This window comes from Corylus avellana, chromosome 7, assembly GCF_965113065.1.
Source record: "Corylus avellana chromosome 7, dhCorAvel1.hap1.2, whole genome shotgun sequence".
Taxonomy (NCBI): domain Eukaryota; kingdom Viridiplantae; phylum Streptophyta; class Magnoliopsida; order Fagales; family Betulaceae; genus Corylus; species Corylus avellana.
In genome coordinates this window covers 17047059-17063610 of record NC_142496.1, presented here as the reverse complement: position 1 = coordinate 17063610, position 16552 = coordinate 17047059, and the positions used below count along the sequence as shown (strand labels likewise).

Genomic DNA, 16552 nt, shown 5'->3' with positions numbered 1-16552 from the left:
TTTGATGTTGTATTCTATTGAAGTCAAGGAGACCAACTTGTGCATGTTGTATGTATGATCACTATCTTATCCAAAATCAGTGAAAGGAGGAAAATATCTTCCTTCGAAGTTAATGAGGTGTTTGGTCCGTTTGGATGTTCAAATGAGTTTGAGTGGTTGAATTGTTGTCTTTTCGTTTCCATGCAACAAAGATATTTGATTTCAAGTACAAGTGGGGCAAAGCCCTGACATGGTGGGTGTTGATGCACAGTTTTCCAAACAATGACGTGGCACGCCTGCCGAGCTTGAGTTGACCAATGCACGAACTATTTGACTATACAATAAAGAAAAAAGAAGGATCGAAGTGACCGGGGGTGAGCCGGCGGGAACACTCTGATGCCTAAGTCAGAATGGGAAAGAGAAAGGATATTAGCAACAACTACAGAGCTCAGATAGCGAGAGTTGTGATTACCTTTGCTTTGATAACATAACTTGTATTTATAGGCAGGGAGAGAATTTGATTTTCCACACATTCAGGAATATTATCACTTGATATTATCTGAACAAACATTTGAATGATGGATCATGTTTGTTAGCTGTTTCGTGATTTTAGTGGCCTGAAATCAGGGGATCAGCTTTGTAGCTTTTAGGCCGTGCTAAGTTAGTGCGTCCGAGTGGGACTCGGTCGCCTTTGTGATCTCAGGTGTCAAGTGGCGTATCTTCATTGATATGTAGAAGATTTGGATTGTAAATGGATGTGGTATCTTTTGAATAGATAAAATCTTTATCTGTTAACAGCAGCATCTTCCAGGATATCTGAGTTGTTCCCTTTGCCGAGACCCGTATGTCCTGAGTCAGTCTCGGACTTTATGGTCTCAGCTGAGAAAGTCTCGGATTTATAAGTCTCGGGCACATAGGTCTCGGATTCATAAGTCTTGGGTCCAGGTCTTGGGCTTTCTCAGATTGGACTTGAAGACTGTTGAATATTTAATGGGCTGATGCATGCCCTACAGTTACCCCCAATTTCGATGTTTGTAGAACTGTTGAAATTTCATGTTTTAACAGAATGGGTCTATCTTTCGAGACCAGCTCTTTTAGGAAAAGTTTCGAGACCGTTAATGACCTTTCGAGCCTCGTCTGGGACGACTAAGGTGGGTATATTTTTGAATTTCAAATTCGGGAGGGAAAATTCAAATTTCAAACTTTGGAGGGAAAATTTGAAATTTCAATTTCTAGGCAGCGTCGGTCGGTATTCCAAGACCCTGCCGTCTCATTAATCCTGGTGCTCGAGTACCCTGCACGCTCATCTGCAGGCGGCGTCAGTTGGCATTTTGAGGCCCTGTCACATCTTGGCGCATTTAATGCCCGTGTTACCGAGGTGAGCCCCTTTAAATAGGGTGTTATCTTCTTTCTTACTTATCCATTTTCTATTCTCTGGTGATAAAATCCCGGTTTTTCTTCTTCATTTTCCAAACACTTGTTTCTTCTCCTCTTTCTTCTTTCTTTGTTTCACATCACCATGTCTAGCGACGAGGGATCAGGCTCCGATGGTCTCGGCGGCAACACTTACCCAGCCTGCTGGCGATCTAAGCTAACCAAAGCAGATGAGGCTAGGATCCGAGAGGAATGTTTCATCCCCAAATCAGTGAAGCTTCGGTTCGATGACGAGAATGTCGATGCCATTGTGCGTGCCGATGTGCACAAGGTCTGTCTATATGAAACCATGTTTCGTTCTGGGTTCCGACTACCTTTCCCTCGGGTAGTACGAGAGCTGCTAAGTCTTATTAATCTGGCTCCACATCAGATCGTGCCCAACGGATGGAGAGTCTTCTATGCCTGTATTTTGCTCTGGCCAATGGCCCTTGGACCAGGGCATTACCTCTCCGCTTGGGAATTTTTATGGATATATCGGCTTCAGAAGAACCCTAAGTATGAAGGTTTATACAATTTCCAGTCTCGACGGGGAAAGTTCATTAACATGGATGGCAAGTACTCCAGTAACCATGGGTGGAAAGATAGGTATTTTTTCGCCACTGGTCAGTGGGAGTTTCATCCCACCGAAGTTGCTGAGGGTTCGAGGGTGCCACAGGAAACGAGTGTCCCTGCTAAAAATGCTTCCAAAGAACCGATTCTTAGCGAAGACGAGCAAAGGCATGCGGATGACATTATAGCATGGGCTCAGAGACATGAAAGCCTGATGTGTTACACTGCGTTGATCCAGACGTTCTCCGAGGGAAAGCGTATCGAAAACCTTGAAGGATGCGTAGCCGGAAAAAGGAAGAGACTTGCCTCCGTGGTCGTCCGAGACCCAAATCTTGCTGCCTTGGGTCCTCCAGCTGCAAACACCCGAGGAGCTACCCCCCGGAAATCCCGGCTCGATAAGGGTAAAGGTGGTGGTCCAGCTCAACCTGTAGTTCCTCAGTTTCGGACTACTGGACCTTTAAAAATGGATGCCAAGGCAAAGAGGCCTAGCACTCCCCCTCGAGCGGCCAGGGTCTTGAAATTGGTTGACGAGCCTGAGGACCTTAAGGTCCCTCAATAAAAAAAGAAGAGACTGAAGAAGGTGGCTGAAACAAAGGCGCAAGATCAGTTTGCCAACTTCCTAGCTGCTAGGAGAAAAACGGGCCCTAAGCCTGTGGTGAGATCGGCTGCAGAGGTCGAGGCCTTTCTCGCAAACGAGCCCATCTCGGCTCGGCCATTGAATGCTTCACCGTTGGGTTCAGCGGGTGCTGCTGCAGGGAATGCGATCCACATCGAGTCCTTGTCATTTCATCCTCTAGGCTCGAACATCCAACACATCTCGGATGAGATAGAGCTGGAAGAAAATTCCGAGGGCTTTGTAGGGATGGTACAAGAGAGAACCGAGGGTCATACTGTGGCTGCTGAGGAAAGGGAAGGACTTCTACCATTATCACCTATCGCCGAAGGTGAGTGTCCGGCTAAGGCTTCGAAATCTGTCGAGGATCCTCGACCGACACCTTCTAACGCCGAGAAGGCTCCTGGTGCCGAGACCTCTTCTTCTTCTGAGATACTTCTAAGACCTCAAGGGGTAGATTGGACTGTTGGCGACCCCCTTGCTAGATTTAGTGGCGATTTAAAGGGCAACCCTTTCCAAGCGCTGGTGGATTTGATCCCCCATGAGGGCCTCAATATGGAACGCGACACGTCCGCTCAGGGCATGAGTGAGCAGATGATTTTCTTCCAACTTTTCGTAAGTTTCCCATCTTTTCCCTCTATTCATTTTTATGGTTGCATGCTAACTAAGTCTCCGTTGCAGAGCCTTATGAAATCACTGGTACTATATTGTTATTTTCGGAAGGCGGCACAAGATGTAGCTACCGAGACTAGCCGCCTTAAAAACAGGGTCATTGAGCTAGAGGTCGAGAATGCAGAATTGACAAAGGTCGTGGCAGTGCAAGATGAGGAACTACTGCTCTCGGGTCAAGAACAGTCTAAACTGCTAGCCGAGGCTTCCGAGGCTACTGCAGCTAGGACCAGAGCTGAATCTAGGGTTAACAACCTTCTGACGGAGATTGACAGTCTCCGAGCCGAGGTGAATCGTCTGCAAGAAGATAACTCTATCATTAGGGAGGATTTTAACCAACTGGAAGAAACACACACAGGAGTCTTAGATCAACTAAAATCGGCGCAGGATGAAGTTTCGGATCTGAAGGCCTCGGTGGCAAAGAAGAATGATGCCAAAGTGGTAGCTGAAGAGAAGCTTAAATTCTTCAAAGGCAAATATGCCCAGGTGAGGGCCCAGCTAAAGGAGGCTAAAACCCGAGCCGCCAGCTATCTGCGCCAATTGAGTTTTGCCTCGTGGGTTTGAAACTCTGCCTAGGCCGATGGGCTTATTCTGGGCTTCGAAACCTCCGAACGTGGGCGAAGGATTCGGAACAAAGGTTAGATCTTGACAAGGTAAACATTGAGGACATTCCTTGCTCAGACGCAGCTATGACGCAGCTAGTTAACCTGGGCCAAGAGCAAATGCCCGATGCCGTCGGCATAAAAGAATTTTTCCACGACCATTTCGCAGATAATCAGCGCCAAGGTACCGAATCTGACCCTGACGATGCACAATCTGCCGAGGCCGAAACTGCCGAGTCCGTATCTACCGAGGCCCCCAATGTTGTTCTTCCTTTTACTTCCAAAGAAAAGTGATGTAGAATTTTTACGGATTTTTTGTATATCTCAAATCTTTTAATGAAATGAGTTTTGTGGATACTTTTGGTGTTAACAGCTCGTGATAATATCTTAAATATGGTATAACCTTGTGATGTTTGCTTGTTGGTTAAGGTAGTTTGGAAGAACCTATAATTACATTTCTCCGAGTTAGGCCTCGGGAAAGTTGGTTTAACTTTAGTCATGCTTTTCTGAGTTAAGTCTTAGAGACTTTATTTTAACCTTAGTTATACTACCCCGAGTTAGGTCTCGGGGAGTTTGATTGCTACCCTGAGTTAGGTCTCGGGGAGTTTCATTGCTACCTCGAGTTAGGTCTCGGGGAGTTTGATTGCTACCCTGAGTTAGGTCTCGGGGAGTTTCATTGCTACCTCGAGTTAGGTCTCGGGGAGTTTCATTTAACCTTAGCTATGCTGCCCCGAATTAGGTCTCGGGGAGTTTGACTTAACCTTAGTTATGCTGCCCCGAGTTAGGTCTCGGGGAGTTTGACTTAACCTTAGTTATGCTGCCCCGAGTTAGGTCTCGGGGAGGTTGACTTAACCTTAGTTATGCTGCCCCAAGTTAGGCCTTGGGGAGTTTGACTTAACCTTAGTTATGCTGCCCCGAGTTAGGCCTCGGGGAGTTTGATTAAGTTTCTGGGTTTAAAAGAGAGCCATTTAATTTAGGGAATAACTCAGAGATACTTTTATTTGTTGAAACGAAAATAATGAAATGACAAAAATAATGACAAAGAAATCCCATATTACATCATTTAGGCATAGTACTTTTTAAGGTGCTCAGCGTTCCAAGGCCTCAGAAGAGACTTACCTTTGGAGTCTTCCAAGTGGTATGCTCCTACTCTTTTGCACTCAATCACCCTATAAGGTCCTTCCCAATTAGGAGCCAGCTTTCCCTTAGCTGGGTCCTTGGTCGCCAGAGAAGCTTTACGTAGGACCGTATCTCCAACTTTGAAGCTCCGAGGCTTGACCTTCTTGTTGAAATACTGAGTCACTCTTGCCTAATATGCTGCCATAGTCACCTGGGCTTGATCTCGCTTCTCTTGTAGCAAGTCCAAGTGCAGCTGTAAACCCTCGTTATTAGTCTTGGATTGGAAGGTCTCTACACGATAGCTGCCTGAGCCTACCTCGGCTGGAATGACTGCCTCAGTTCCAAATGCTAAGGCATATAGTGTCTCCTCGGTTGGAATTCTTTTGGTTGTTCGGTATGCCCATAATACTTCTGGAAGGTCTTCTGCCCAGTTTCCTTCCCGATCATCCAGCTTCTTCTTCAAGATCTTGAAGATTGTTTTGTTGGTAGCCTCTACCTGCCTGTTAGCCTAAGGGTGCCCTAGAGACAAGTAATAGTTCCTTATTCGAAGCTGGGCACACCAGTCTCGGAAAGAGTCGCAGTCAAACTGCTTGCCATTATCTGTGATAAAAGCATGAGGAATGCCATACCGGCATATGATGTTCTTCCATAAAAATCTTTCTATTGCCTTGGCTATGATATTCATTAAGGCTTCAACCTCTGCCCACTTGGTGAAATAATCCACAGCAACAACCGCAAATCGTACACCTCCCTTGCTCCAAGGCAATGGTCCCACTATATCTACCCCCCAATTGGGAGAAGGGACAAAGTGAAGAGATTGCACTCAGGTCTTCAAGAGGTTGATGAGTTATATTAGCGAATCGTTGGCACTTGTCACAATTTCTGACTAATTCTGCCGAGTCCCGATTCATGTTGGGCCAATAGAAACCTGCTCAGACTACTTTATGTGCCAGTATTCTAGCTCCAGCATGGCCTCCACAAATCCCTTCATGGATTTCTCTAATGATATAGTTCCCTTCTTCCTATGAAACGCATTTTAGGAGTGGCAACATGAAACCCCGCTTGTACAGGATTCCATTCACCATTGTAAACCTTTTAGCTCTTATCTTCAAGCGGATAGCCAACTTTCGATTTAGGGGAAAGACTCATTTTTCCAGGTATTCCAAGATTTCCAGTTGCCAATCAGGTATGGTCTCAGTTGTCGAGACCGACACCGTCTCAGTAACGGATGATTGTGGAAGAATTTGGATAGGGGTTTCGCCTTCAATTTCTCCTTCAGCTGTCGAGGCCATCTGGGCCAACCGGTCTGCTCTTTCATTCTCGGGCCTCAAAATTTTTACAATGCTGAACTTTTTAAATAGACCCTGCATCTCTTGCACTTTTGACAGATATAACTTCATCCTCACTCCTTTGGCTTCAAATTCACCTCGGACATGTCCAACAACAACTTGGGAGTCGCTTTGCATTTCCACAAATCTAGCTCTCATTTCACGAGCTATTCTGAGTCTTGCTAAGACTGCCTCGTACTCGGCCTCGTTGTTCGTGGTTTTAAACTTCAGCTTTAAAGAACTACACAATTCTTCCCCATCAGGGGTAATCATTACTATTCCAGCTCCATCGTGCTTCTTTGTAGATGATCCATCTACATAAATTACCCATGTTTCATCCCTCGGCCAACTGGTGATGTCTGGCAAATTGGTGAATTCTGCCAGAAAATCAGCCAATGCTTGACCCTTGAGAGAATTCTGAGAGAGAAACTCAATGTCGAATTCTCCTAGCTCAATCGCCAAGTTAGCTAATATTCCCGACAGATCTAGCTTTCTTAGTACTTTCTTCAAAGGGTAGTCAGTCAACACCCTGATAGTATGAGCTTGGAAGTAAGGTCGGAGTTTCCTGGATGCTATGATCAAGTCGAAAGCCAGTTTCTCCATCTGAGGATCTCTTTCTTCCGTGCCTCTCAAAGTTCTGCTTCTGAAGTATACAGGCTTCTGAATTCCTTCCTCTTCTCGGATTAATGCAGCACTGACAGCCTTTGGAGACACGGCTAAATACAAATATAGTACCTCTCCAAGTATCGTCTGGCTCAGCAACGGTAGGCTCACTAGATACTCTTTTAGCTGCCTGAAGGCTTCTTCACATTCGTCCGTCCATTCAAAGGCCTTTCGCAGGACTTTAAAAAATGGAAGACACTTATTGGTTGATCGTGAAATAAACAGATTTAGTGCCGCTATCCTTCCCATCAATTGCTAAAGTTGCTTCAAGTTTCTCAGAGACTGCATATCCAGGACAGCTTGTATCTTTTCAGGGTTAGCTTCTATTCCTCGGCTCGACACCATGTAGCCGAGGAACCTTCCTGACGAGACTCCAAACGCACATTTTAAAGGATTCAACTGCATCCCGTACTTCTTCAAGGTTGCAAATGTCTCTTGCAAGTCGAGTACATGGCACTGTGGCAGCACACTCTTGACTAGCATGTCATCGACGTATACCTCCATATTGCGTCCGATCTGGTCTCGGAACATTTTGTTTACTAGCCTCTGGTACATTGCTCTTGCATTCTGCAAACCGAAGGGCATGACTTTGTAACAATACTGGCCTCGGTCAGTTATGAACGCAGTTTTCTCATGATCTTCTAGATGCATGTATATCTGGTTGTAACTAGAGAAGGCGTCCATAAAGCTGAGTAAGCCATACCCAGCCATTGAGTCCACCAATGCGTCGATGCGATGTAATGGAAAGCTGTCTTTTGGGCAAGCTTTATTGAGGTCAGTGAAATCAACGCACATCCTCCACTTCCCATTAGATTTTTTAACCAATACTACATTGGCTAACCAATCGGGATAATAAACTTCCTCAATGAATTGAGCCTTGAGAAGCTTCTCTACTTCTTCAGCTATTGCCATATTTCGCTCGGGAGCGAACTTCCTTCTCTTTTGTTTGATCGACTTCACACTTGGGTCCACATTGAGTTGGTGGAGAATGTCTTTGGGGCTAATTCCTGGCATATCTTCATGTGTCCATACGAAAACTTCTAAGTTTCATCGCAGGAAAGTGACGAGGCCGTCTCGGATGTTGGGGCTGATCTGCCTTCCAATCTTTAAAACTTTGCCTTGACTAACCTCCACCTCTTCTAATGGCTCGGCTGGCTCCCCCTTTAGCTCATTTCTGCCTTTGCCTCCTACTATACCAATTACAATAGGAGTCGGATCCGAGGCCTTCTTGAGAGATGTATTATAACATCTTCTCGCCTGAGTCTGATCTCCCTTTACTTCTCCAACTCCTTCTTCCGTTGGGAACTTCATCATCAAGTGGTATGTTGAAGTTACAGCCTTCAACTTATTCAAAGCAGGCAGACCGATGATGGCATTGTAGGCACTGGTCGGTCAATTACCAGGAAATCTACCATTACAGTCTTCTGCTTTGGTGCCGTCCCTGCTGTGACAGGGAGTGAAATGAGGCTGATTGGCTAGACTTGCCCCCCTGCGAATCCGACCAGAGGATAACTAAATGGTTTGATCTTGTCACGATCAATACCCATTTGTTTGAAAATTGGCCAGTACAAAACATTAGCCGAACTTCCGTTGTCCACCAAAATTCTATGGATCATATGGTTGGCCACTGTCACCGTTACTACCAATGGATCGTCATGTGGCTGCATTACCCCCTAGCATCCTCTTCAGAGAAAGAAAGAGTCATTGAATTCTTCTTTGGAATCTTAAAGGGTCTTTGCACCGTAAAGACCTCTTCAGTCTGTGCCTTTCTTGCGTAAGCCTTTCTAGCTGAGTTGGACTGTCCTCCACCAGCTATTCCTTTGGCAATAGTGTGGATTTCGCCTACCAAGACTTAATCTTTATATTCTTGATTTTTAGATATTATGATAAACATAACATATTTTAAATGGTTGACTTTGAGAAATAAGTGTAGAAAATATTAATTTATTACATTAATTTTCGCAACTATTAAGAAATTGAGAAAACAAAATGAAGCGGGCTTTGGACAATGTAAGGATGGTCAATGATGAGAGCTAAACTGGGCTGGGTCTGGTTGGTTGATAAATGGTTTGTATGGTATGTATGGTTGATCAAGCTCTGTTTGGGTTTGTAGTTTCTTTTGGGCTAAAATCTGCCCAATGTAAAACTCTTTAACTTGTGCCCTTTCTTCATCTTTTTGTTCCTTCTGCCTAATCCTATTTTAGGTCAAATATATATATATATTAAATTATTAAAATTTAATTAATATTGTTCATTTTTCACCTCTAGTAAATCAGCTCTTTCCTATCCTATATATATATATATATATATATATATATAAAAGCAATTCTTATGATGAGTTATTGCCCCTTTTAACTGCTGTAACAAGTAAAGAAGAAGGATAACAAAAGAGATTAATCTGATTAGGATTTCAAACCGCATGAATGGATTAAAGCTATTTTTCAAGCTGGCTTTATTTTATCAACTACACATAATTGTTAAAGTTGCTTTTGACTCAATATGCATAAGTTATTTGGTTTGTTAATAATCTTTTTATTTTTTAATTTTTTTTTATAAGTAAAAACAAAAAATAAATAACCGCTTTTTTTTTTTGGTTAATAATCTTAGAGAAGTTATGTTCCATTAATGTTTTATTCAGAGGGTAGCCTCACCTGTTTAGGTTCTTAGTTTCCAAAGAACTTCATGCACATTATTTTTATGGTTAATTTTTATCGACTCTAAATGAGTTGGTTGTTCACTTTAGCAGGCTAACGATGCATACTCACAAGCGCTTTATAATTCCATGATTGAGCAATACAATGTGCTCAATTCTGCTATACATGGCAAACAAGGACTAGAGGCATCTATACCAAGTGTCTCTTTGTCACAACCATGGAATCAGTGGACCTTTATTTGGGATAAGGAAAATATTTTATTCAAAGATAAGGGCATTGCCCAGTGCAGAGTATACAAGAGAAACACCCAAAATTATACCCTAAAATTACAGATAAGGGGGTACTAATCTCTTAAAGATCATGAATTGGATCCTATGCATGAAGATGGGTTATACTTGAATGAAACAATTGCTGTCATCTAGCCTAAATACTTCCATGAAAATGGTTTAGTTTAACAAAACGATCATTTCTCAAAGCAAAAACCTATTTACACCTATTTCTCAAAGACTTAATCTTTATATTCTTGATTTTAGGTAATTCTTAATCAAAGTTCAACCAGTAGTCGTGGAATCTTGTAACAACCATCCAAAAAAAAAACAATCTTGTAACAACCAACTAGCCCAATACCAAAATCAATCAGAATTAACATCAACTCAGAAGAGGGAGGTTGGGGGAGCTTAAAATTTCTGATGATCCCGACAAAAATCCAATGCCAAAATCAAGCATTGGATTCAAGTATGAGATAATAGAGTTCAAGCATTGAATATAATAGACTTTGAGTGTGAGATGAGAGAGACAACTGTGATTGGATTCAAGTATCGAAGAAAATGGTGTGGCTGAATCGGAGAGTTGCCCAATCAGTCTTTAGGAATTTTGTCTGTTTGAAGACTTGTCGTCTCTACTATTTTCGATCTTTTGGGGCTTTTTGTGAACCTTCCTCAGCGTATAAAGGAAATCATAACATTACTACAAAAAAAGAAAAAGCAACCAGAATTAACAAAACACCAAAGACACTTGAATTTCTCATTCTCTGCTCTTTCTTTCGCGATTTTTGAGTGAGTCTGCCATAAAGGTAGAAGGAAGAAAATAAGAGAGGGAGAGAAAAAATCTTTCTGGAAGAATAGAGATGGAACAAAAGCACCACTAGAAAAAAAAAAAAAGTAAATAAATAAAACATAAGCACAACCATCAACGAGAGAGAGAAATTACCAAGAAAGGGGATTTTCTATCTGAGAACCTTCAACTGTGAGAAAGGGGATTTTCCATCTGAGACGGCCATTCAAAATGGTTTCCAACAAAACAGTGAAATTTTGGGTAAAAATGGTTATGCGCCCTTCTGAAATTAATACTCCCGCTATAAATTTCATTAAAATTAATTAGCGACGACCTTTGTCGTCATTAATAGGGATTTTCATTTTTTTTTAACTGATTAGCGACAACAATTGTCATTGCTAATAAGAATTTTAATTAGCGATGACAATGTCGTCGCTAATTATGATTTTAATTTTTTATTTCTTTTATTAGTTAGCGACGACATTGTCTTGCTAATTAAAATTATTATTAGCGACGACAATGTCGCCGCAAATGATTTGGACCCCATCATAAATTTTTTGGCGCGGCTTTTCGCGCCAGGAAAAGCTATTATTCCAGCATTAGTGACTACCTATCAGTGACGACAATAAATTGCCGTCGCTGCTGAGCAATAGCGACGACTTTTGAGTTGTCGCTAAAAATATGGTCGCTAAAGACCAATTTTCTTATAGTGATTCTTCGGGTGATTCTTGTCGAACAATTTCTCTACCCATTTCTTGTAGCAAGTCATGCATCACCAATGATTTATCCGAAAACTCAGCTATGAGACATTTATCTTTTAGCTCTTCGATGCCACTATATGAGTGAAAACCACAACTATCTAGTATTTTTGTGACATATTCTACACTCTCTCCTTTGAAGAAACATGCGATGTCAAGGAAAATATTCTTTGCATTTTCATCTAATCCATCAAAACTTATTCGAAGTATTTTTTGAATATCATCGTGAGGAATTATTTTGTACTTGTCCAATTTACTTTCCAATAAAAGATATCTTTACCTTTTAGACTCGAGCCTATCACTTGCAAAGCTAGTGGCAATCCTCCAGCATAACACACTGCATCATTTGTGACTTTCACATAATCATCATCAGGTCTATCTCTATTAAAGGCATGCCAACTAAAGAGCTTATGAGCTTTGAAGTAACCCAATTCCTTCACCTCGTAGGTTAAAACTTGATGTTTAGTTAGTAAATGTTTATCTCTTGTTGTTATGATGATTCTACTTCTTAAACCAAACCAATTGTCTTTTCCAACCATCTTTTCTAATTGGTCTGAATGATCCACATCATCAAGAACTAGAAGTATCCTTATTAAACGAAGCCTTTGTTGTATGAAAGTAATTCCTTGATCAACATTGTCAACCATTTGACTTGAACCTCCTAGGATTTTAGAAATAAGTTTAATTTGCAAATGGATCAGGCCCTTTTTGTTGGAAGTTTCTCTAATGTTTTCAAGAAAACAACTATCTTCAAAATGAGAAGCAATCGAGTTGTAGATGGCTTTGGCAAGAGTTGTCTTACCAATCCCGCCAGTTCCGAAGATCCCAAACATGCATGTGCTGTCATTATTCTCTATATCTAAAAGCGACTTCATATCCTGTACACGAGACTTTATTCCAATTGGATATTGGGCAACTTGAAAGTATGTATTATTAACTAATTTTGAATTCACCCGTTTGATAATTTCGTCAATAAATTCAGGTTCATTCCTACCGGTACAAAAAGATAAAAGTTAGTGATAAATAACTATGAGGGGGTTTGTTATGCACCATAGCATTGTTCATACTTTTTGTAAAATAATAATAATAATAATTGGTATAGAAAAGTGAAAAAGTGGTATTGAAAAGTAGAAAATTTTATTTTGTAGTGATTTTTTTATTTGAATAGTAGTAAAAAGTAAATGACGTGATATAAAAATAAAAATGTTTTAATGTTGATTTTTTTGAAAAAAGGAGGGGTGGGGAGGAGTTTGACAAACAACCCCGATATGTGTGCAACAAATGGAAAGTTCATTTTCCATTTTTTTTTTTTTAAGTCGTGAAAAAGTTATTTAAGCAAATTATCCCATCTAAAACAAAAGAATCGGCCGAGTTTAATTAATTTTAGAACAAAGTTTATTTAAAAGGTTAATTACAAGTAGACATTTTTAAATGTAAAATAGTTATCATGCATGCATGAAAACAAGTGTATATGGGATGTACCATAATTAGAAGAAAAATAGAACAATATAGAAGGAGACAGCAAAGGTGGTTAGAAATACCTGTTTCCCAAATACATCTTGGATAAATTGGCCACTTCTTTTAGGGCTCTCTTCCACCCCTCCACCTTCATTTCATCATCGTTGAACCTTTTTGCAAGTTCAGTGAATGCTTCTCCAACACTATTGGTTTCATGTCGTACTTCCGAAGGATTTACGTCACAGAACAGTGGTAGAACTAGTATCTCCCTTGTCTTTATGCACTCGAGGATCTTCATCAGCTTGTCCAAGCACCATCGGGATGATGTGTAGTTTTTAGAGAGTACAATGATCGAAATCTTTGACTCTTCAATGGCTTTGACAAGTGTCGGTGAAATTTCCTCTCCGCTTCAAAGTTTGTCATCCATGAAATTTCCTTTTCGACGTAAATCTTTGTATAGATGAGCGGTGAAAGTTTTACGAATATCTTCGCCTCTAAAACTCAAGAATACATCCCATTGAAATCTGGAAGAAGAGAATGACGAAAGAGTTGTGTGGAAGGCCATGGACGAAGTTGCAAGAGTACTAGTTGGTAGAGAAAATTGAGAGAGCATTGCAGAACCGCTAGCTATACCTCCCTAATTGTGCAAGTTGTCACATGCTCGCGACGCATCAAATTAAAGAAAAATGAGAAACTTGTCGGCAACGGCAACAAGCTTATAAAGATGGACTTTGACCAGCTTTATGGGAGTTTTCTGCTAGAAATGGCAAACCCACTACATTAAAGAGAAACAACTTGAACTTGTGCACACAACCACGTACAGGCTAATTGTTGGGCTGTTGACTATTTTTGGAGGGGCCATTAGCCAAACATATGAGACTTAATTTTTTTTTTTTTTTCTAGCTTTAGTTGGGGCCATCGCTCTTATTGGACTCCACGTGGCTCCGTCACTTCATAAAACCCTTCGTGTGAGCACAAATAACACAACTCTCCACCTTCATTTTCGGTCTAAACTTATTATAGAAAACCCTTCAAATGCATAGAAAACCCTCCAAATGGCGGATTGGGATCCCTTAGAATTCTCTTTAAATTTGAGATTCTCAAATTCATAAAATTTAGCCGTTCATCTCATCTAAACGTCTAAAATAAGTCATGTTTTAGCATTTAATGAGGAAACATGAGTTATTTTAGACGCTTAGATAAGATAAATGGCTAAGAATCTCAAATTTAAAGGGAATTCTAGGGGATCTCAATCCCCAAATGTCATATTAGTACTAATAATAATACAACACATTTTTCTTATAATAAAAACAGAAAAAACAAAAGAAAAAAAAATATAAATATAAAAATATAAAACAAAAAAATATATATAGGGTTTGGTTGGACCACTCAAAATTGGCCAATGAGGTAGCCGAACCACCCCTAAGGATTTAGGATGGTTGGCATGGTTTTGGTCAAAATTTCAAATAAAAGTTCAAGATATGGAGTTATTTGTCATTTATACTTATCGTATGGAGCCTTAAGTAATTTTTTGGGAAAACTTCACTTAACCCCAATGAATTGTCATCACTTTTGCAATGTCCCCCTAAAGTTTAATTTCTCACAATTTAGTGTATCTATCTTTCAATTGTTTGCAATCTCACCCATCCACTAAATTTTTCCAATATACTCCAATTTGTTTTAGGAAAAAAAGAAAAGAAAAAAATTACAAAGATTAAGGCGTTGGTTCGAATTTAATAGCATGCAAAAAAATTTAAATATTTTTTTTCTAAAAAGGGGTATTTTGTTGGGATTTAATGGAAAATCCCAACAAAATCTATTGGTGATTTTAAAAAGAACATTTTAAAAGCCATTGGTGATTTAATATTGACTTTAAATCTAGAGATTATCATTATTGACTTTTAATCTATTGGTGATTTTAAAAGTCACATCACAGTTGGGAGGACACTAGGAGAACACTAGAAGAACACCTAGCATTTCCTTTTGTTTTATTACATTTTTTCAAAGTCCACCTTGTGGGCAAGAGGGAAGAAGGAAACATAATGAAGAGAAGAGGAGACTTAAGGAAAGACTTGTGTGTTTTGTTTGTAACTTCCATTTGGAGAATTGGGTTTGTTGTCTATTCAAGCGTACGTGGAAGGAAATGGCCGAGCAAAGCATTTGAGAGAATTATCTGACCTCCCTCGACTCTGTTAACCAACATCATATGATTGCCGTAAACACTGAGAAAGAGAAAAAGATGGTAACTAAAGGTAAGGAAATTACTTGTGTAATGAAATCATATGAGCAAATCATGTTTAGGTTTAAAGTGTAGAAGGCAAAAAAAAGAAGAAAGAAAAGCAAGTAATATGGTACTTAATGCTGTCAAAGGAAATGTTCACATTAATGCAAACAAAGGAAATATTCATTTATTCTTGTTAATTTCTCTTTAATATATATTTGGTGCATATAAGTGTGTGAATGATTTTTTTTTTTTTGAAAAGAATTCCATCATCTTTGATTCTTTATTCATATCAAAAAATAAGAGCATAACGCCCAAACAAAATCAGGTCACTGATAGATCTTGAAATTTTTTCAATCCAAACCTGATCTATACTTTGGTAGACAACCAATTTGACTAGTTCATGGGCAGCAAAATTTGTCTCCCTTTTTATATGAACAATTTGCCACTTTGAACATCTTTGATATAATCCAGATTCCACAATGTGGCCATATTTTCTCCAGTTTTGTCTCTTGACATTGACTGTGTTCACTATCGTGGGGGGCTTTCCAGCATGGATAGACAGGCTCGCCGTTCTTTTTTTTTTCTTTTTTCATCTTGTCCTACAATCTTCTTATATACTTCATATGATGCCACTGCCCCTTTTGCTACAATATTAGGGTCTAAAAAATACCCCACCATGAATTACCATGTTCCGGCGAAACCAAATTTTTCTAGAAATTACAACAAAGAGCTCAAATTCTTCAATGGAACATTCAGATTGTAACGCCTCCACAAGCTACTTGAAATCAAATTCTTCCCTTGAATTGGGGTCCTTTTGTAGTGGTCCTAATTAAACCGAGTGAAAATGACAATTCGTATAAGAAAGATGGTTGATCTTTTCCATGGCAATGAGCTCAACTTAACAAAAAACATAAGAGAATGAATGAAAGAACATAAAAACCAAGGTATACTTACACATTTAGAAATTGAAAGAAGGTTTACTCAAGTGATTGGGCAATATGTGAAGATTAAATAGAAAGTAATCCTCTTTCAATTTCTACATGTGTAAACCTTGGTTTTTATGTTCTTTCTTTCATTCCCTCATGTTTTCTTAATTCAGTTACCCTTTTGGCTAAAACTCTGTGGTTCTTGGTAAAGATCTTGAAGAGGAATTTTCAATAGCAGAACATATCCCATTACTGTTTTAGATGTGCAGTGCTGGTGTCTAAACAATTGACAAATTTGGCCGTTTTCATCTTGGGAGAATATAAAGGGTTATGACTGCAGTGACAATTGACAAATCTGTACAAAATCATTAACAGTCACTAAAGAATGCAGGAAGATCACCCGAATATCATGTTTCTCACCTGATAGATTTTCCATTTCCTCTTCACTTTCATATAGTAGTTTCTCCCATGTTAGTATATACAGCATTGGAGTATCTTGGAATCAAGTGGATGCCCTTTTATA

The 16552-nt window shown here is 40.0% G+C and overlaps 3 protein-coding genes and 1 pseudogene across 3 annotated transcripts; all 4 read right to left on the bottom strand.

Annotated features, from left to right (window-relative positions):
- Positions 1-5155: 5155 nt before the first annotated feature.
- On the bottom strand, positions 5156-5650 carry LOC148584586 (uncharacterized). The gene is made up of 2 exons (XM_088518522.1): positions 5526-5650; positions 5156-5465 (listed from the first exon to the last, which is right to left on the bottom strand). Exons 1-2 carry the CDS (start codon positions 5648-5650, stop codon positions 5156-5158), a joined length of 435 nt encoding a protein of 144 aa, XP_088374648.1.
- A 460-nt stretch (positions 5651-6110) lies between these two features.
- Positions 6111-7205, bottom strand: LOC148584585 (uncharacterized). The gene has a single exon (XM_088518521.1). It carries the CDS (start codon positions 7203-7205, stop codon positions 6111-6113), a length of 1095 nt encoding a protein of 364 aa, XP_088374647.1.
- Positions 7206-8003: 798 nt separating this feature from the next.
- Positions 8004-8623, bottom strand: LOC148584584 (uncharacterized). Its single transcript, XM_088518520.1, has 2 exons — positions 8442-8623; positions 8004-8340 (listed from the first exon to the last, which is right to left on the bottom strand). Exons 1-2 carry the CDS (start codon positions 8621-8623, stop codon positions 8004-8006), a joined length of 519 nt encoding a protein of 172 aa, XP_088374646.1.
- A 2744-nt stretch (positions 8624-11367) lies between these two features.
- On the bottom strand, positions 11368-13444 carry LOC148584583 (disease resistance protein RPV1 pseudogene; annotated as a pseudogene).
- Between the last annotated feature and the right edge of the window lie 3108 nt (positions 13445-16552).